Consider the following 22,988-nt stretch of genomic DNA (forward strand, 5'->3'; position numbering starts at 1 on the left):
AATTATTTTTTTTATTTTTATGTTTTTGAGATTTTATTACAACTTGCAAGTCCTTTATTAACTGCCAAACCAGAAATGGTCCATGTACCACTGTAAAAAATGGGTTTTTAGATGGATATCGAGTTATGGAGGGGAATTTTCCTTCCACGTGGCATCGACTAGTGGAGACATCGAGTTATAGAAACATCGACTTATGGAGAGCATGATGTATGGGAATTTGAAGGGACCGCAAAATCCATCGAGTTATAGAATATATCGAGTTATAGTACATCGAGTTGGGAGAGTCGACTGTAGTATTCCAGGAGTAAATTTTAGATATTATTTTCGGATCTTTTATCTCTTATATCTTTTAAGTTAATATCACTTTTGTATGTCCATATCAAAATTTGCTATTACTTAGCTTTTTCGCCTGCTCGGGTAAAGACTATTATTGCATTTTTTTGAGCTGCATTGCTTTACAAGGGAACGGGCCATTCGGGGAAATGGCTTCAGAGAAACGGGTCATTCGGGGAAAAGTAGCACAATCGCATAATCTATGTCCCGTTTTTGTTTTTTATTTGTCCCGTTTTTATCTGGTTGGCTTATGGTCAGCCTACCCCTGTGTGACTTACATCGCCGGGCACTTATTTTCACTATGGAAAACCTTCGTACTTCTTCACTGAAGGATTTCATTCCAATCACACGCCGTAAAACTTCAATAAACCCCCAAATTTTACGAAATTTCCTCAACCACCGCGTATAATTGAGAATGTAAACAAAGTTCAACCCGTCGTACTAAGAAAAAAAAGTTTGTTCGCATCAATGTGTGCGTAAAAATACGGTTCCTTTGATTGTGTTGTTTTCGCTGTACTGTGAGCAAATGCCAGAATTGTACGGTCAAAAGAAACTGTGTTCATATGTTTGGGCTGAATTTTGATGAGGAACAATAAATTTTAAAGGAAATTAGTATATTCCATCATGCTGAAGGAATGGAGGGAGATGCCCGTAGATCTATATTTTCTCGTAAAACATTTTATTATAGCGTTGATGTATTGTGTTTTAACCACTCAATACATCAAAGTGAGCCGTAAGTTGTGAGACGAATCTGGAAACTGATTGCGACGGAGTTGAAAACGATACGACGGATTGAGAATACGGTAAGATGCATTTTCTTTGCATTATTTCCAAAAAGAGATCAAGATTTATCAAAATGTTATTGTACAGTGATAAAGCCGTTTTGAGGAAGAATTGTTTGGCATCGGTTTGTATCAGCATCATTCACTGCAATACTAGGAAAATTGCTGTTCTCACTGATCAATGCTTGATACGATGGATACTAGCACATCACCCTACCTTACCACACAAAAACTTGCCGAGAGCCGCAGTTTGGTGATCACTGATGTACAATTAGAATAGATATGGTTTGAGCTTCGCAAGCTGATGTTTCTGATTTGATTGTAATTCCATAAGAGTGTTATATGTTAGTAACAGGTAAGTATCGTAGCGTTTAGGTAAAATGTTTCTATAAAATCTAACGAAGAATGGCGGTCGTCTTAATGAATTGTAGACATAACTTTTCCCGCCTACAACAATTTCTCTTTCTCCCATTCTGTTTAGCCAGCAAATTCCGACACTCCGCATGGCGAGGGGATGAAAGTTGAATGAAAACAGGATTGAATTTCTCCGAGAGCGAGAGAGATGTATGAGAATGAGCTCCGATCAGAGCATACCCCGACTAGAGGTAACTGAAGCATGGTGTTTTATCGAACGTTGATACATATACGAATCGTAATCAGATACGCTTATGAATCACGAGATTCGCTGAGGTAAGGTTTTTCCTTGCGTTATCTAAAAATTCCGCGACGTAATGTTATAAATGTTTCGGCTGTACTAAATGAACCGCTTTGCTTCCGTTCAGTTCGGAACAGTCCAGTGAGTAGACGAAACGCGCGTTCACGCAGGTGCCGCTGAGAAGTGTAAATATTACGATTCTCAATCTCTCCCTCTCGTGCTGATTTCACGACATTGACATAGGAAAACGGTGAAGCATAAAACAACCCTCAGTCATACAGTAGGTTACTGGGAAGTGGGCGTTCGGAGTGTCCTGGCAAGTGAAAAGTGCCATTCGTGATTGTATGTGAAGTGTTCTTATCGAGCAAAAAGGCAAGAGATATTTATCGTCTTCGTCATTAACTCGTCAAGCAATTACACAACGCATAAGGATCCTGAAGCGAGATATCCCATTCAATTCAGATTGGCATTAGATTTGCAGACTTATTTTAAGTAATAAAATAGACGAAAAACGGGAAATCGATTTTTCTCGATCTCGTAGAGCGCAGCAGTAATAATCAGTTCAGCTGATTTGAAGGGCAAACCGTAACACAAACAAGTGAGGGTGTTCGATTAGCTTGGTGATAAAAAATGCTGAAAATGCACAATCTCAGAAGTCGGTGTAACACCACAGTGCAACTTTTCACATCCAACTTTCAATTCGGGATACGAGCTACGGTGGCGGTCAGTAACAATTTGTCCACCCTAGCTGAAGCTAAGCACACCCCATTGCATCCAATTCAGTGGAGAACACATCCTCATGAAAAGTACAATCGGAGGATTTTCGGAAAGAATCACCCGATATCGTTGAAACTCTACAGCGACGATCATCGTCGAAACATTCACGATTCTGCTGTGGTAAGTAACATATACAACTTAGGGCAATTTAAGTTACAAACATGCTTTAGATACCCAGCAAACATTATTGACGAATTCCATCCAGAATGAGTCGAAAAAAATAAAAATCGTGCTCGATAGTCTGTCTTTGATTTGGATTAAATTTTGCACATGTTTTTGGTTTGATACAATAAGTGTTTTCCAAAGAAAAATTGATAATTTTGACTTAAGAATAACTTTTGAAAATGGCCTATACATTTATGTATGCAGTTTGTTTGAAAAATTCTAACTCCGAATCTGTTGATTTTAGATAAAAATGTTCTATGAAGAAGTTGTAGTGGGCCGTTTAGACTATTAGAAAAGAGATGTTTGAGACAAAGTTTCGTGATGGAGAATTTTTTAATAAAAAAGTTGTTCTAAGAACAACTTTTGGCCGATTTTCAAAATTTTGATTTTTTTGGTATAATAAGTACGTTCTGATGATACAATACGAATCTGGAAATTATTCCGATCCGTGATGATTATATGGATAACTTCTATAGAAGTAGACTTTTTTTTGTATGGTATTCAGTTGGAGCTGCCTGACAGCTTAACTTGTCAAGGCTGAACCCTCGGTCTGGCTTTTGCCTGTTTCCCCTCTGCCAGAACCAATACTCAGACGGACTAGGCTATGGTGCCCACATGAACACTGTTTTTTATTGTATTGTGACGTGATAGTTTTTTTAAAAATACCCATATTCCCTTGCTTTTGAGAAAAGGAAGCATTGTGAAAATCAGCAGCTCTATCAGAATTTGTTTGAAATAGTAGTGTAGTAGTGTCATTAATAATACTGTCTAGTCAAAATGGTTTTAAATAATTTGTCATTTAAGTGCTATTCTGATTACTCCTGTCTTTTACGTCATTTACGGCTTAAATGCCAATTGTCGTGAAGTCTTAACAAAATTAGACTGTTTAGTAGTAGTTCTAGTAATTTCATTTTTTATTGTTAAAAGCAGGGTTGGGAAAAAATCTGAAACTCACTCTACAGTAGCCAAACAAAGCCAATCACAGTCAGCGAAGCCAGTGAAACTCACGCCCATCGCTGCTGTAGGCAAATGCCTTGAAAATTGCAAAACACCCGTTGCTAAGGGCAACCTGAAATTACTGTAGAAAAATGTTCTATTTCCCGCTGCATTTCCCGCATTTAGCTTCAATGACACTCATGATTTAGAAAATTCGTGCACCCAATAGAGGCTACTTGATGAGATTCACGTTTTTGAACTACTGTACTGGGTGAGCCACGTGATTTTCGCGAAAAGTCAAGCCTACTACTATTACCATTCCCAGCACTGGTTAAAAGTATTTATTGGTCATTACGTTCATATATCCTTCAAGAAAAAAGTCACTTTCCTTGTCTGTTCAACTATTTCTCGAGCCTAGCAAGCAACCCTAATGATCGATCTCAGCGTCTTACTTTCCATAGTCATTTTTATAGTGAATATTTAAGAGTAAAGTTACCTTAGGCTTCTATAACAGTCTCCTACAAGATTCACTCTTCGGTGGCAAATGCAATGCTTCACCACGCCTACTTTCTACTTGTAAATTTTGCGAAATGAAGCTGGAATTAGATTATTTATACCATTGTTACAAAATTGTTATGGTAATGTAAAAAACATATTAAAATAAGATTGTCGCCACTTATTTGTACTCAGTGAATCTTCTAGTCATTTTTCTCAGAGTAATATTCCCTACGTCGTACATGATAACGATGTGCCTAGCTAGCTAATAGTAAGAGTGGCTATGAATCATTCTGGTTAGCAAAAGGCAAACTGATCGTCACCAATAGAATTAATGTCCAAATCGAATAGATTAATTATTTGAAATGGGCATCAATTCTATCCATGACGCAGAATGTCCGTTGGATCACATCCGAGATATTAGTGCGTCTATGCCATATGAATTATGACGCGGCTTTGAGCAAAAAAAAAAATGCCAAAATGTGATACCACCACTACAGGTTACGCCTCTGGTTTCCATCATATGGGCTAATGGATTATGCCCTCCCATCGCGGCAAGGTCGCGTAACCAAGGGGAGGGAATTTCTATAGAAGTAGCCATTTTCGAATTATATCGAGGTAAGTGGAAAGAAATATGGTCTTTACTCACGAAAACGTATTAATATTGATGAACAATCGCGAATAACTAATGAAAATGGCCTATTTTAATATTAAAATAATATATTATGCGTTATACTCGATATAATTCGAAAATGACTACTTCTAGAGAAATTATTCATATAATCATTATGGTTTAGAATCATTTCAATTTTGAAAATCGAACAAAAGTTGCTGTTAGAAAAACTTTTTTTTATTAAAAAATTCTCCATCATGAAACTTTGTCCCAAACATCTGTTTACTATCAAGATTCTATGGTGAAAATTGAAAAAAAATAATTAAAATGGGGTTTTCGTGTAAATCAAAATTTTTGTTTGATTTTTGAATTCTCATTAAAAACATAAAATATATTTTTCTTGTAGGCCATACAGTTCACTACAACTTCTTCGTACAATTTTTTTCTCTAAAATCAACAGTTTCGGAGTTAGAGTTTTCAAATAAGTCGCATGCATAAATTTATAGACCATTTTCAAAAACTATTCTCGGGTCAAAATGATCAATTTTTTTATGGAAAACAATTATGGTATCATACCGAAAAAATGTGCAAAATTTACTGCAAATCGAAGATGGTCGAGTACTGTGACTGACAGATTCGACATGGAATTCGTCTATTGCAAACTTTTCAGCACCGTAATCCGAGAGGAAATTATCCAATAACTTTTTTTCTATTACCCTTAAAAACATTATTAACGGGATTTCCAGCCCGAGGCTGGCTCATCTCGGTACCCTTAGGAATTGAAATATTTCGAGTTTACAGGTCTTCGTAGTTGAATTTGAAGAGCACTATGTTATAAATCATAAAATGAACATACAGTGCGCATCGTACCTTCGTGCTGTGCATACACAAATTCTCTCTACTCTTGGAAGTTTTCTTAAAAACTACCTAGAGCAATAAAAAACAGTAGGGTCTGTGTTCCCTTAGCGGACAGTCCCCTATAGTCGCACTAGTGGCTTTATACGGCCGTTTTGCTACAAATCTCTTCAAAACATTTTTTGACATGCAGGTCAGGAGCTATTTACCTAAGTACCATTGAAACACAGTTTGATTTTGTTCAAATGATGGTCGAAATAATTAGTTTGCTTAAAATTTGAGCTCCCTTGCGCCTATAGTAAACCTATTGTTCCTATAGTAGCAGAGAAACTATTTTTTATTATACGAAATAATTGATGAATTAAGAACTTTTTTACATCAAACGAATGCTTTTGAACTCCTCTTTGTAGGAAAAATAAAAAAGTTTTGTGCAAATATGGTTTTGATAAGTATTTTGCCAACGCCGTGATGCTAGTGCTACTATAGGAACAGAAATTAGAAATAGTGCTACTACAGGCACATGTATTCCTATAGTGGCACACGCGATAATAAATACAAACATTTGAGTTTTCGTGGTTTTCATATTTTTCCCACAAAGCCAAGACAAAAAGCTTTCAGATGATGTAGAAATAATGACGCTAGCGTTATTTTTCGATTTTATACAAATTTTTGTTCTTAGCTATGCGGCTATTGGTACATCGACCCTATGTACTTTTCAGCGCTTTTTAAAAATTAATTAAAAACGGTACTTTTCAGTGCTACTAAAACAGTACTTTTCAGTACTATTTTTTCTACTGTTGATCCCTTTACGATCCTTGTTTAAACCCGTGCCTTTGATTTTTCGTTGAACCCGTTGGCGAAAGTTAGCGGTGGTAATCCTTCTTGGACACTGTCTTGGGAAAAACCTCTCGAAGGTCACGTCTTCTTTCGTTAATTCACTAAACATGGTATCAATAGCAAACAAAAGGAAGGGTGAATCTCTAAATTCACAACTTCCTTCCAAAAAAGTGGGATTTAAAACTGTCACTAAACGTGGCAAGAATGGAAGAAAGGACGTTTCCCCGGAATGCGAACTGTCTTCCAAGGGTGAAATGAATAATGTTGATAATTGCATCGAAATGAGTATAATCAGTTCGATGCTCTAGACAAATTTTCCGAACACCAAATCAAAGCAGCCTCTAGCCCAGGCTCTTTGATTCAAGTGAGGAAGCAAAGAGTGCCGCCTATCGTGGTTAGTTCCCGTCCAACAAGTCTTCATAATTCTTTATAGATCTTTAAGGCGAAGTAGGCCATCATTGAAATTTGCACGCGTTGTTGATGATTGTTGCTAATTCATCTCACGATTTCGAATCGAAGAAAATCAGTTGGTTTTGCACTGACACAGCTGAAAAAGTATCAGCATACTCTATGCATGTAAGTGCGTACAGTGATACATTTTCAATAGTCAATATAAACTATCAAGACTGAGTTTTATCACTTTGAAATGCAAGCTGAAAAGTCATCATTGTTGCCAAAACGAATGACGGGCTACTTAGCCTTAACCAACGATGGCGATCGCTAACGGTTCAAAACGAATCTATATCGATCGCTATCGAAAATCACTGACTGGTTGACCGGGATGTTCCGAATTTGGGGGATTTAGGCAGGAGATCTTGAACTTTATTAGGGGAATCAAGGTTTCCTTCCAAATCGCAAAGAAAGGAGACTGTCGCGTTTTGCCGGAAACTTTTAAAGATCACGAACTTCTCCTCAAACATCTTGAAGAGAAGAAGCACATTTTTTCTACTTATGACGACAAAACTGAACATTTGTTCAAAGTTGTCTTGAAAGGTCTCTCAAGTGACTATGAAGAGATCAAAAATGGAATAAATGTTTTACTTGGATTTTCCCCAGTCCAAGTAATCATTATGAAAAAGAGAATTCAATCTGGCATTGTTCGGAAAGGGCTTTCTCAAGAATATTATTTAGTTCACTTTGACAAAAAAGGACTAAATAAAACTAAACTTTTAAACTAAAACTTTTGTTCAAAGTCCGTGTGAGGAAATTACCAGAACCCCACTCAGTGCCGTCGGTGCCAAAAGAGGAGTCATGGTACAAAAAATTACCGCATGGATGCCAAATGCATGATTTGCGGAGGTTCTTCTCACACTAAGGACGTCTGTCCAGTGAAGGAAGATACCATGAAGTTTATAGGTGCGAATTGCGGGGCCAATCATAAGTCATTTTTTTGGGATTGCCCTTCACGCAAGAGAGTCGTTGATGCTCGTGCCAGGCAGATGAAAGATAATATCCGTTACGATAACGGTCCTTTCCGGAATTTCCCTGTTAGAGTATCAAACAATACTCATTTTTCGATTAACGATCGCTTGATTAGGAATCATACCCATCAGGAAGATCATAATCATGCTCATTCACAAACTAATTTTAATCCGTCGGGTAGCCGTTCGAATCTTTTAATTTCGAATGTATCTACCCACGGAAAATCCTTTGCCGATATCGTAGCAGGTAATTTGAACTCCTCCCCTATTCGTACTATGAGTACCAGGGTTGGGAAAAAATCTGAAATTCACTCTACAGTAGCCAAACAAAGCCAGTCACAGTCAGCGAAGCCAGTGAAACTCACGCCCTCTTTGCTGTAGGCAAAATGCCTTGAAAATTGCAAAATACCCGTTGCTAAGGGCAACCCTAAATTACTGTAGAAAAATGTTCTATTTCCCGCTGCATTTCCCGCATTTAGAGCCTTCAATGACACTCATGATTTAGAAAATTCGTGCACCCAACAGAGGCTACTTGATGAGATTCACGTTTTTGAACTACTGTACTGGGTGAGCCACGTGATTTTCGCGAATATTCAAGCCTACTACTATTACCATTCCCAGCACTGATGAGTACCCATTCTACTTGTTTCAAATCAAATGGAAAAAAAACCCTACCGCCACAGGTAACATCTACTCCGCCTCTTCGTCTACCCAAAATTCTAACGGAAAATCATCAAATGTACCCACTTCAAGTGATATGTCTGCTTCTGATTTTAATTTTTGAACTGTACAAATGAATCTAATGATTGATGCAATGTTCAAAGCCACCAATATGGCTGAAGCAGTCCAAGTTGGTGTAAAATTTACTAATCAAATTGTTATTGGATTACGTTTTTTCTAATGGATCCAAATAATAATTTAAAAATATTTTAAATTGGAATGCTCGTTCTCTGAATAAACACACGGGGTGAAATGGACACCCCCTTGATTTTCCTAGATCCTAGATGTATTATTTTTAAAGTTTGTTGTCGATATCGAGCTAGAGTACCATAGTAAAAGTTGGTTTTCATGGCTACTTCGATGGTTCTTTGGATCGCAATTGCATTGGATTTGTGTTGTATAACTCGATACCTCCTTTACTCGATGGTACCTTCAATATTGTGTTATGGTGAGTTGACTGTATCATGTACCTTGCGATTTAATCTTTTTATCAGCTTTAAATTTTCTCCGAATTACGATTTAATTTTTTCATCAGCTTATCAGGTAGATAATCAAGGTCATATGAGAACCTGATTCTTGAGCGAAGATTCGATTCGTTTGCATTGAAAAGGAGCCTTTTTACATGTCAAAATGCAAGACACTCAACATTCATGATATGTTCACTAAATTCCATGTCCCGATTCCTTTGCACCAGCCATGCTTTCAACCCACGTTTTTTTCTGAAATATGATATTATTAACGATTCCAACCGAATAATTAGAGCTGGACTAGAGAACGGGATGTCGCGCTGTTGTTGTTAAGAACAATACTCGACAGTTTTTGTTTACAGTAAATGTAATAGAAGTCGCATAATAATGAAACCCTCGCTGTTTGTGAAGGGTCATGATAGCTGGTCAGTCTTTACTTAACAAATACAGTTTGCGATCTAAAAAAAAAACAAATAATAAAAGTTCACATAGAGATCTTCAGTTTGTGTAGGATTCCAATCATAATTAATTATTATAATATAATTGGACCAGCAGGTAATCAACAGGGCCACATAACAGTTTACGATTTTCTGATAACCAGAATTGAACTTTATGTTGAATCCATGAACAACTCTGTTTTTATCATATTATATATATCTTTTTAAATTATACCCCTTAACTTTGAATTCCATTACCCCGAATACCTGAAGACCGTCACCGCGAGTTTCTATTCCTAGAATAGCATTACTTCGAATTCCATTATCACGGGATAATGTCATTCAAGGTAAAGAATCTTCTCAAGCTTTGATTTTTAAGGGAGGCATGCAACATTAAGCTCTGCAAGTGCTATGATTTAAAATTTAATGTAACTAAATGTATTATGTATGCTACAAATGATCACAAAAGTATTAACAGCGGTCTAGAGTTTTATAATTTGGGCAACAGTGCATTACCCAGAAATTGAAATTAAAGTTCTGGGGCAGTACAAAATTATCCGGAACAGCCGAGGGGATTTTATTTTACGAATAATAATAATGACACAAACATGGCTCCGTAATGCCTTACAGCACTTGAGCCTTTGAAACATTATGATTGTATATTTCTTTCGATTTCGTGGACCACTTAGAATTGGAACAAACATCTTTGGTTCTTACAACGACTCTAGTGGTCCAATTAAGAAGCTGAACCACACATGGAGGTCAAAAACAATAATAGCATCACATGATTTTTTTTCGCAGCTTGATTCGAACGCACTTCTCGAATTAAACATGAAAGAAGGGAGAAGGGAAATAATTGCGCACAAAAATTTGAAAAAAAAAAAACCGTCTTGATCAGGAATAAAAATTGCAAAAGTGTTAGGTTTCTCAATAAATACTGTGTGGCTCGTACTGAATAAGTACGAAGTAACTATTTTGCCAGATTGCAAGCCACAAACACGGAGAAAAAAATGGTAAATATAACCAAATTTTAGTTCTTTAATGAATGTTCGAATCCTCTGAGCAGAACACACGGTACTCCATCTACTTTAAAATTTTAGTTATTTTTGAACTAAACTTCTTCTTTTTGGCATTGACGCCCCCACTAGGACAGAGCCTGCTACTCAGCTTAGTGTTCTTTATGAGCACTTCCACAGTTATTAACTGAGAGCTTTCTTTGCCTAAGTTGCCATTTTTCGCATTCGTATATCGTGTGGCAGGTACGATTATACTCTATGCCCAGGGAAGTCAAGGAAATTTCCATTACGAAAAGATCCTGGACCAACCGGGAATCGAACCCAGACACCTTCAGCATGGCTTTGCTTTGTAGCCGCGGACTCTAACCACTCGGCCAAGGAAGGTCCCCCATTTTTGAACTAAAGCTTAGGTTGAATTTTGCACAACCAAAATTTTAGTTTGATTCAGCCTCGTGAGTTGGTTGAAACAAACCATTTTTTCAAGTTGTTTTTTGGATGGTTCTTCATTTAAAATCAACAAAAGTTTGTTTTGAACAAACTAGAAATTGGTTGTTTATTTTGACAGTAGTAAAAACAATCAAAGATTTAGGTTGTTTCAAACAAAGAAAATTCGTTTGAAGTTGCCAATCTTTAGTTTGTTGCAAACAAAGTTATTAAACAAATGTTTGTTAGTTGTTAGGTTTACTGTTTTTTTTTCTTCATATATATTGATGATGAAAAACAAAAAAGCTGTATAATGACACATTTTATTTTGTTTTTTTTTTATTTGATAAAAAAAGGTTTACATGCTTATTGGAATAGATCCTGAAATATTAATAATGTAACTCTTTCCCTAGCCGCAAGATTCTTTGCACAACAGGATCGTGCTTATTTGTGTTTGAACATATGTTTCAATGTTGAATCGTTATATTGATGCCTTTTCTGTATACATATAATATGAGTATAAATGTTTTTGCTATCAAAAGGAAGCGTCGGGCAGTTACTGTGCACCGTCAGCTGTGGATTGAAATCCATAGCACAGTGGTCCAGGAATCAGTTTTATGCGGAAAGATGCATTTTGACCTTAGAATGAAACATTAGACAAAAACGTGTGTGTGTGTGTGTGAAATTGTGTAACTAACTTTCTTATTTGTAGAAATTATATTATACATGCTTCAGCAAAGTTATAGACCATTCAAAATCAAGCAACTTTTCAAAAAAAAAGTTGTTTTGTATCTCTTAAATTGACCGATTTAGAGCTTTTTTCCTGCAGTGACATAGGGTGGTCCGAACAAAACTGGTTTTCTGGCTCTAGAGTTTTTAATTCAAATTTCTCACCAACGTAGTCTATGAAATACTTTTAGAGCTTTAAAAAATGCGTAATTTGGTGAGTGAAGAAACTCGCTGTCTCCTTCCGTTTAGGAGTTATTGTTGTTTTTCTCTCAAAAACATACTTGTTTTTAATTATGAATCGTGGTTTACGGCTAACCAGCCGAGTGGAAGTTTAACAACTATCGAAAAGCTAAACATTACATATAATTTGCAATTGGATTAGATGGACAAATTGATGTGAAGATTTGGGAAAAAGTTACACATATACAATTTTATTTTGTCTTTTGAACGCCGTTAAAAGATATTTTTTTATGTTTGCCCCAATCAGAGATATTCACAATCAAAGAAGGCATGTTTTTGAGAGAAAAACAACAATAACTCCAAAACGGAAGGAGATAGCGAGTTTCATAGACTACGCTGCCGTGAATCGCAAGTCAGTCCCATCTGTAAAAAGTAGGCATGGAGAAAATGGGCTGTGAAGTTTTCAAACTCGTTTTCCATACGAATATTCAAAAATTTCCAGAGGATAGGAACATGTTCCAATCCTTATGAAACTTTAACAACTTGCTTTTCACTACGATATCTTTCCGAGAAAAATATAAATATCATCAAAACATGCTACATTTTTGTGTTCCATGGTGCGAAAGTCTGTAGTGAGACTGATATGCGGTTACTTTTCATTATGGGACAATTTGACTTGCTGTTTTTTCCTAATTTTTCTAAACAAATCATATTATTTCATTAGTGCAGCTGAAAGAGCATTGGAAGAGATGTTGAAAACTGAACTCAACTCAATTTTGACGAAAATGCAGATGGGACTGACTTGCGATTCACGGCAGTACGTTGATGAGAAATTTGAATTGAAAACTCTAGAGCCAGAAAACCAGTTTTGTTCGGACCACCCTATGTCACTGCAGGAAAAAAGCTCTAAATCGGTCAATTTAAGAGATACAAAAAAACTTTTTTTGGCAAAGTTGCTTGAAATTGAATGGTCTACAACTTTGCTGAAGCATGTATAATATAATTTCTACAAATAAGAAAGTTAGTTACACAATTTCTATGGAAATGTGGTCCACCCTAATTTTCAATAAAACCAAACAAAGGGCTTTGTAGAAGACCGTTTTTGTCTAATGTTTCATTCTAAAGCTCAAAATGCATCTTTCCGCGTAAAACTGATTCCTGGACCATAGTACATTGGACCATTGATTCAAATCCAAACATTTTAGACCGCGATTTTGCCAAAACCGAAGTTTTTGCCATGCAGTACCGAACAATGGATTCGACTTCGGATATTGAAGCCTCCGATCATACCCTGTCGGCAGACAACCAAATAGGGGACAAAATTAGAGAACTGTGGCCAAATTCCATACCATGAAGTTGTTTGATCAAGTGTGGACAAAATTTAAGGGTTTTTCCATGTTCGGTGATACTCACTTAATTGACCCCAACTCAGCCCAATCAAGAGATTTTGGGCTATTATGAAGCGGAAGCTAAGAGCGAATCAATGTATCACCAAAACATCGACGAACTGTAAACTAAATGAGATGAACTTGTCAAAAATATGCATGAAAATAGTGTGCGCAAATTAATTAACCGAATTCCGGGAAAAGTCCAACAATTTCTTATAAAAGGCGATGAATATTTGTTTCATTATTTTTCCTTTGAATCTTCCAAGCAATGCAACATTTGAGTTGAAACAGAATTCATTTTTTTTGAATTATATCCACACTATATCAATTTGTGTATATTCCAATTCTTAATTCGACACACCTTATTTCTTTTTTTTTAATTTTGCCCAGACATGCAACTTAGTTATAGAAAATTACTGGTGAGGGTTTGATTCTCTGTAGGTCCAGGATCTTTTCGTAATGGAAATTTCCTTGACTTTCCTGGGCATAGAGTATCATCGTACCTGCCACACGATATACGAATGCGAAAAATGGCAATTTAGGCAAAGAAAGCTCTCAGTTAATAACTGTGGAAGTGCTCTTAGAACACTACGCTGAGTAGCAGGCTCTGTCCCGGTGGGGACGTTAATGCCAAGAATAAGAAGAAGACTGGTGAGCACAGATTTGATGGAGATTTATTTTCTGATAATAACGGTCAGGGGAGCACCGTGAAACAACTATATACCGTTCGAGTAGACCACAATTTGAATTCGGTGTACCTCAAAATCCAGATAATTTCGAAACTTGTAGTCTTCAGTAAAGTTGTTCTTGAGGTAGAGCACTATATGATGGTATCTCATTGATTTCGGAATTTGACCGCTACGTGCACTAATGGACATGAAACTTTTACTTTTGTTATGCAGATATCTCAGGCAGTGTTGTGAAAAACACAACTTCTCATAACTCACACTTGAGATTTTTCGTGCGGGAGTTGTCAGTCACGCAACTCAGCAGTCAAAAAATCATGGATGAGTTGGCTCACCTTTTTAACTCATTGCATTGTCTCATATTTCCACAGTTTACTCACACACGGCAATAATGTTTTGTTAGTCTGGTAAAACTATAGTAATCCTTTCTAACGTAAACAACAACATACGGGTTTCCGAGTTTTCGACGGGTTTTGGGACTAAATATTTTTTTTACGGTTTGAGTTGATTGAGTGATTTTGCATTAAAATCTCAAGCGTGAGATTTGCGAAGCAGATCTCTAATGAGTTTGCTCTCAAGAGTATTATTTGAGCCAAGAAATTCGAAATATTGCCACCAGGTGGCGCTACTGATCATGAAACTTTTGTTTTGTCGAAAACGTCATTTTTCTAAGTGGCCAGAATCCTGAAATTTACGCAAAACATGAAGATATAGAATCGTAGTAAGAAGAAGAATTTTGGTGAGATTGATCTGATCATTATTATTTTGATTAGTATTTCTATCCCTTTATATTCAGTTTAATTATTTTTGTGCAAAATAATGAATGTACAAATAAATGCGCAACTGATTAATTTTCCTTGAAACGGCTTGTACGATTGTCTCCGTTCAATTTCCTTCTTCAATTAATTTCGTTCCAGAGTGCGCTTGGCAATACCCAAGCAAGCGGGTTAGTGTTTTTTTTTGTGTAGCCGTAGTGACTCCAGTCGAGGATGGATTACCAACTGGTGAGCTCGTTTTATGCTTGTGATAACACAAATTTGTATCGTGGCAATGTTGCATTTATTTAATCGTTTAACAAACTATGGATGGTTCGTCACTAGCCTTTTTTGCATTATTTTTTAAAAATGGTTCCAGTTTGTGAAAATTGCTTTTCGCTGAAAGATTTGAGACCATATTCAAGTTCTTTGATAACTAAGCTATCAAAGATAAGCTACCAACAATTCTAAACTACATCATATAGTGATCTTAGAACAGATTGTTTGTAAGCGTTTCGAAAATGCTAAAATCGTATCAACTTTTAATATTCGTATATAAAGCCTGCAATGCTCTCGATTCAAATGAAAATAGCCCTTCCATGGAGTGTCATACTAATATTCTTTAGTTTTGCATTCGTTTTGCTTAACCGATTACCAGAAATTATGCTAATTCGTTTGGTATGTGGTGAGTAACGCACTATCAAAGTTACCCGCATAATCAAAGATACCCCGTTTTACGGTACTAACATTTCTATCGATTAACATCACATTGTGATTTTTTATGTCTTTACATCATTACATTACAAGTCATCAAAGATCTAAAATTCTTTCAGAGATACTTCAAGAAAATATGTCGAAAATGTTATCGTTATTTATATTTTATCTTAAATTAAATCCATTATTTTCAACGGATATTCTCTCAGAGACCATACAAAGAGTCTTTTAAGAGATTTCCCAGTGGTTTCTTAATAAACTTTCCTAGGGCTTATTTTGAAATTACTCCAGAGATTGATTGAATAGAAGTATATCTTTAGAGATTCTCACGAAAATTTTATTAAGATTTAAATAATTATTTTGCAACTTATCCACATTGGCGTAAATAGGGAGGAGCTTTACTTCCCTTCCAAATGAAGTCACCACTATAACTTTTTTAGTCATAAGTGACTATCACCGGGATGGGTTTCGATCCCAGGTCCTCGGTATGTACGGTTAGCGGTTAGACTACACTAGGTCCGTCACCACATCAATTCGGTTCAGAGATTTTTTTTTTCATTTTAACCGTTGCATTCATGTACAATTTCTGTTATTTGTATTCATGTACAATTTCTGTTATTTGTAAGAAAAATAGAAAAAACTTGTTTCTAGAATAATGAGGAGATATCGATGATGTACTGCATTGTTTTTTATATGTTTTTATTGTAAGTATGAACAAATCTAGAAAGCCTAACTGCAATCAATTTTCTTTAAGTGAAACTAACATTAGAATTTTATACGTGTAAAATCAAAATACATTCTTAAATTTGTCTTGGCTCACACTACCAAATATTAGAATTGAGCGCTATTTGGCTGCACGATGCAATAAATCCGAGTGATATGTCTGTTTGTCTGTTATATTAACGTTTGTAAGCAAAAATTGTTTTGTGATTACAAGACGGAAAAAAAACTTTACTAATGCCTTTATTATTTTCATTCCTTTCAGATTCATGTACCTGTTTTACCTAATAAAATCTATAGTAAACGCGCAGCTTTCTACAAAGACTATGCAAACGATGGCTACAATAATGCAAAGGAGTAAGTATCCGACGATTCCTGTAGATGTGTAGCGTGGTCAAAAATGTCTGATCGTAGCACCCCAAGATTAACATCAACTAATTTTTAAGCAAAGTATCAATTTGTATTTCATCCCATTGGAATGCATTGGTTCATACCCTATTATGATTCACTAGAATCGTTCAAAATTATTTTTCGACAGGTGTGATTTTTAATTCAGAATTATTCTGCTCAATGGTTGCCATGAGTGTAGGTTGTGCTAATCATACGTCATTAGTGATGTCAAGGGGGCGTATCTTATCCTGTGCTTAGCTGAAACGGAAAGCTTATCCAGACAGGTACCATAGAAGTGACGACATGTGATATACGCGCAAACATGGCACGTTTTTCGATACGTATTATCTTATCGCAACTGCGAAATAGCGCCAGAGATCTGATATCTTTTTCCTACCACTTGCGATTATCGTCGAATCATCTGGAAGTTATTCACGATGTGTTGGGTATATGTGTGAGGCGTGTGACACATCATAAATAATCTTAATTATCCAAAACTCAACGGTTACTATGTAAAATGTGTATGTGAGATGTATACTATAGACCGGTCCAGAATTAACAGTTCAAACATTTGTCTCAAGTATTGGGTTGATCATTAGAGTGTCCCAAAATTTTACTTTGATAGAACACTTGGGGGCTAAATCTCTTAGAATGTTTGCAACAAGTTTTAATATGGAGAAGTTTAATTTGGAACGCCCCTACAGCGTAGAATCACGCGTTACCGGGCGTACTGTAGAGCTTTACCTTCGTCGGTCTTTACCGACTTTCTTCAGTTATCCGAAAGTCCCCTCTTACTGCGTACAGCAAAAGTGACAACATATTAGGTTTTCTTGCAGTTGTAAATCCTAGCTCTATACAATCGCAGGAGAGGATTCTGATTGAAAAGTTCAGCTATTTATACCCTACGAATGGTGTGGTGAGTACACTCGCCACTGGCGCGCCTCTTTTTCAGTCAAAATCGAATACGGTGATAATGTCAAGAAATCTCGCTTAAGTACCGATCTCGCCCCAAAAGCCTTTGGTAACCAAGTGAGTAGCTAGTTGGTAACGAGCAAATACATTGATTTACACGTTATTTAACAATGCTACGGTGAAGATAAGATCATCCTCTATCTCCCAGTAGTGATTGTTTTTATCTTGGTCCATTCATTTGCTTAAAAACAGTGAGCTATACACTCGGTTACCAATGGCTTTTAGATCATATGTTATACTAGAAATGATACCGATATTGTCCGTCCATGCATCAGAATCATAGTCCTTACTTCTTCTAACTAGAGAACTAAAAAAATAAAAGATTAGAAAACGTTGAATTCGACTCCATTTTTTCCTTGTCTCAAGATCATTCTTAGCAACTGGAAAAAGGACTATAAGTGTTTCTTTGATTACTATAACAAAAACAAAAACTGCAAAAACTGGGGAAAAGTTGTACCGAAAATTGGATGAAGATTCTACATGCCCGAACCTGTGCAGGCATTGCATATAGTAGCCATGCCGGGACAGGAACTGGATCAGGTGGAAATTCACTTCTTTATGGTTTCTTTTGTATCAATCTGACATATTTGATATTTTTTTGGTTAACTATTTCATTTATTTAAAGCTCAATCGCGTTTCACGCTTTACGGAGCCGAAATTTATTTTTTTTGTACGTGTTTACAATTTTATGATTTCTTAGATGTCCAAGTTAGTACGGGATTGAGCCAGGGTACTCGTGGCAACTTGAGGTTAATGGTGACATATGTTTTTTTAGGATGTGTAGGGTGGGGAATGGGTATCGGGGTTAACTGTAGCTCACCCGGGAGGTATCTCGAGGCAACTCAATTAACTTCAGTTCAATAAAAAAAGGGGACAACACACACAAAATACTAGGGAAGAGAACACAAGAGAATTAAACTTTTATACAACACAAGCGAAGAAAATCGTAAATCGACATCATGTAGACGAAATCGCGGGAGCCCAACACATCTCTAACTGGAACATAGGGTTGTCTACCTCGGTTCGCAAGGGTATCTAAGAGTTGCGTACTGGAGGCGTCAATACCTGGACGTTTCTAAACTACGTTATGGATGTCATCATAACCGAAACCACACATATTACATTTATTGCTCACCTCGAGGTTAATCCTGTGCAAATGTGTATCTAGCGAGTAATGGTTGGACATAAGTTTTGAAATCATGCGAATGAGGTTTCGATTTACGTCCAAACCTTTTCACCAGGCTCGCAAAGAAACTCTAGCTTTGCCAACCGTAATGAAAACTGTGACTTACTAAATTTAAAAAAAATCATCATGTGAAATTCTTCTATCATAAATCTCACCTTCCCCAGCGCTCACCTTTGCGAGAGAGTTCGCCTTCTCATTGCCATAAATTGAGTAATGTGAAGGGACCTATATAAATGAAATCTTGTATGAAGATGAAGAAATGATCTGCGACCATGTTGTCAATCATCTCCAAAGCGAAGTTGACATAAGCTAAGCAACATAAACCATGCAAGGCTCCTGATGTTTCCGGAAGGCGGAACAGTTTTCGTTGAAGACACCGAAGCCAGTGGATCCATTGATGCCCGCCAGTGAAATATCTCCTGTAGGAATCGATATTTAGGTTCTTTGCGTTGAAAATACGTGGAATAGTTATACATCGAAGTTGATTTGGAATTCCATGAATAGCCTGTTTCATGGTCAACTGAGGAACTGTCATTGGTGAAGCGTACACGTAGAAGAGTATAACATGGAAGACTTATGTTAGATGGTTGACATGTAATAGAGATAAACTTTCAAGAATTTTGACTGAGTATTCAGTTTGAGTATTTCTTCTAAGTTTTCGATATCAAGTGTGTTGCTCGTTTCACACTTAATCAGTATTCTTAGCGAAAGCTCCCAGAATCGGTTCTGCAGTGATAAAACCTCTGCCAGAACCTCTAGGGTCACATTATGTGTCGAGTGCATACCAGTGATGGAAAGTGGCGAACATTGCTGTTGAACTAGAGCAAAAACAAATCCAAATGCTCCCGAGCGTCAGACTGATTCAATCCCATCTGTCGTGCTCCCGAATAATCGAAGCTAAAGTGATTCGTGAACGTGCTGCTGAAGGAGCTGCTTCTCCTCCGAAATTTCTGGTTTTCGAGGGTTTTCGACTACAAATTGATAGTTTACTGTCGATTTGATGGTTATACAATTAATGTGTCTGTCAAAACCCTAATCAATCACACCTTACTCGGTTACTTTCGAGTAAACGTTCCCGAACTTGTTGCTACTTCTTTTGGCATGTTATCTCGAGCAGACGGGAGCGGACTTACTCACACCTAGCCTGTTCGTGAGTCTGTTATGTTTGTTATGCGTTGGTTTACGCTCGTGAGCTAATTCGTGATGCGAACGGAAATACGCGGAAACAACATGTAGTTCTTTGGAATGAAGAAATAGTCGTTTGGTGTCTTCAGCGAAAATGATCCTTTCATGAGACCGATGTTTTGAGATAGTCATATTTTTAGTGTTATTCGCATAAATGGCTCATGTCATTTCGGTCAAATGGCACTTTAGGTGTATGGTATCTTCGGCAAAGTTGATCATTATTTTATGCTCAAAATAATTGGTAAAGACGTCGAATCTCCGTGGCCTACTATTTTCTAAATAAAAACGTTTTTTCAAGAAATTGTACCAAAAACCGTTATATTTGAGTTTTGTTTCTATTTTTTAAATTAAAATACCATATATACCCTATGACTGTTTCATTTATTGGCATAAAGCAAGGCTGTTGGAAATTTCATGTTAAAAATAATGTTTCTTTAATTTTCTAAAGAAAAATTTCGAAATAAAGGGATATTGCGTATAGGCCATTTTTGCGATCGGGCAAGTTCTTGCAGGTGTTTTCATCGCCATCCACTTACGAAAGGTCAGAGCATCATTGTCCATTTTTTCAAGGATATGACATTTAATATATTTTTTCTATTCGATCTAGAATTAATAATAAACTGTCAAACATAAGGGAAGCATGTAGCATAATTTAATATGAGAAATTTTGCATTTATAGCTGTCATGTCTACCTATCTCAATTGATATTCCTTATTCTACCTTATGACTCTGGTACCTTTTACTTGTTCGTACCTAAGGGATTTCTGAGCTATAAATACTGGCTGTAGTAGGCGCAGAGAGGAGAATTCCCGAACTGTGGACAGATTAACATATTATTTTATTTTTTATTTGCAGGATATAAAAATAGCGTTTATGATAATAGAATATTTACCAGCAATGTGTATAGCAAATATTTCAATGAATCTAGCAACCAGTTAACTGCAAGAAAATTAATCAATTCATCTGTTTTTATTGGAAAACTCCTACATTACTGATTTTATTTGCATGTACGCAATGATCCTTTTTTTGACATCTTTTTTTTCAGCATAAAATAACGATCAACTTCTCCGAAGAAATCATATACATACCTAAATTTCAATTCGACGGAAATAGTTTGATGTAATGAGTCTGGCGCTTAGGGCATTTTTGCAAATAGCAAATACATATGCAATGTTTATAATAAATAATTTACCTATAAATTTACTAAATTTAGTAAATGTAGCTACCGGAAGCGACAAAAATGTTGATTATTATTTTGAACTTTTATTTTCATTGGAAAACTACTATATTGTGATGTAGAAGAATTTTGATCCTTTTAAAAGCTTAGCATATTTCCAGATCGAATAGAAAAATTATATTCAATATCATATCAGTGTGCGCCAGCGCTACACACTGCACACTTAAACAAACCGCCTGTGCTCGGTAAAATAAATTACCGGAATAAATCTGCAATCGAAAAATTTACAGATTAACCGGTATTTTCTAGCCTAATAACCGACATCTATAAATCGAAAAACCGAAACGTCAGTGATTTCTGACACATTTAACGAACACGGTGAAATATTTTACCGATATGTCTGTAAAACAGCTAAATTACCAAAGTCGGTGAAATTATTAACTGATTTTCGGTAAACGAACTCGTTCATTACCGAGATCGGTAATCTGGCAGAAAGAAACGTCATTTGTTGACACCCCCCCTCTCCTCCAAATGATGGACGTCATTTTTGGATGACCCCTTATGCCGTGAGATATGTGAATTTGAAACTTTTGTAGATTACTATACTAGAGCCTCCTAGTTGTAGAATGTTGAACTATGCAAAAATGTAGTGTAAAGCCTTCAGACTAATGAGAAACTTTGCCGAAGACATCAATATTCCAAATCATCAGAATTTAGGACCATCCTAAGATCTAGTTACATAACGCCATAGTCGCTTATGGGAATCAGAAAACCATGTTTTTTAGCTAGCGCCATTATTCGGTAAAATTCCCAACCAACCTATGTGTAATATAGTAGCCTTTTCCCTGTTGCAAATCTTCACCGAAGAAAGTATAATTTTATATAGAACTGTTTCTAGGATATTAGCGTCCAAAGTTTAAAAAACACTCTTTTTAGACCTTGTCACACTGGGATTGCATCCCAATGGCATGAGACAAAAATTTGAAAAAATACTAGTTAGAGAACATATGCAGAAATGCTGGTCTACAGAAAGACAGCTTGAACAGGTTCGTGGTTCAGCACAAAAGTCACTTTTCGAATCTAGTCCACGGAATCACCAGAGATAAAAAGAATACTGAAGTTTTACATGCTGATAAGTCCGAGAAAAGAGAAAGATTTCACGTTTTAACTACAACTGACTTGAACCGAGGCTAAAGATAAAGCGCGAGAACTGTGATGGAATGAAATAAAAAGGCGATCTGTACTCAGCTAGGTTTCAGAATCTACTGACTCGTAGGTTTATTATTATGATCGATCAGACCTTCGTCTGCATTCGTATAAGTTAATCAGTTAGTCATTACACTTGATAGTGTTGGTTTCCGTTAAGCGGAATTACACTATTAATTAAAACAACTATTGAATGCGTAATATGTTCACGCTAATATTAAACACTTCAGTCCTTCCCCCTTTGAAGAAGTTTCGAATTCATATTACAATATCAATCAACATTTAGAGCTATGTTAATTCATGTTCAGATAGAATTACAATTTCAAATACAAATAAAAAAAATATTCAGATCGAACTTAAGAATCATTATGACTACATCACGACTATCACTACTTCGCATACACAAAATCATCATTGCGCTTGTCCGTTCGTTGTCGTTTAGAACGTCGGGGAGCAAGTTCTGGCGTATGCTCTACCTTCTCGGTGCACTTCCTTTTTCTGACGTATCGCTTCTCCTTCTGAACCTCATCCTCGGGAAATCCGAAAAATTCTTGGCTCGAATCCTTGTCCTTGTCTGCCCCCGGCTGTCGCCGGACCACCCTTATGTTAGGTTTTTCGTGGGAATCGCCACCTCTATACACGCGAAGCTGTTCTCGATGAGCCATTGTTACCACGCTTCCAATTTGAATCTGAAAGGTATTGCGAGAGTGCTTTTTAATGAAATTTGCCTTTAGCCATTTAGCTGTATGATGTGGGTTATGATTCTTA

The 22,988-nt window shown here is 36.5% G+C and overlaps 1 protein-coding gene across 2 annotated transcripts in view; it reads left to right on the top strand.

Annotated features, from left to right (window-relative positions):
• Nucleotides 1-1,876: 1,876 nt before the first annotated feature.
• Nucleotides 1,877-22,988, top strand: part of LOC5570787 (glutaminase kidney isoform, mitochondrial) — a 45,506-nt gene continuing 24,394 nt past the window's right edge. The window contains exons 1-2 of one of the 2 annotated variants that reach the window (XM_021842915.1): nucleotides 1,877-2,667; nucleotides 16,370-16,461. In XM_021842915.1, the coding sequence (XP_021698607.1) occupies nucleotides 2,401-2,667; nucleotides 16,370-16,461 (359 nt within the window). In that variant the 5' untranslated portion in view covers nucleotides 1,877-2,400. The remainder of the gene's footprint in view (nucleotides 2,668-16,369; nucleotides 16,462-22,988) is intronic. The other variant, XM_001653249.2, reaches the window with a different exon arrangement.

The sequence above is a fragment of the Aedes aegypti genome, chromosome 2 (genome assembly GCF_002204515.2).
Source record: "Aedes aegypti strain LVP_AGWG chromosome 2, AaegL5.0 Primary Assembly, whole genome shotgun sequence".
NCBI lineage: Eukaryota > Metazoa > Arthropoda > Insecta > Diptera > Culicidae > Aedes > Aedes aegypti.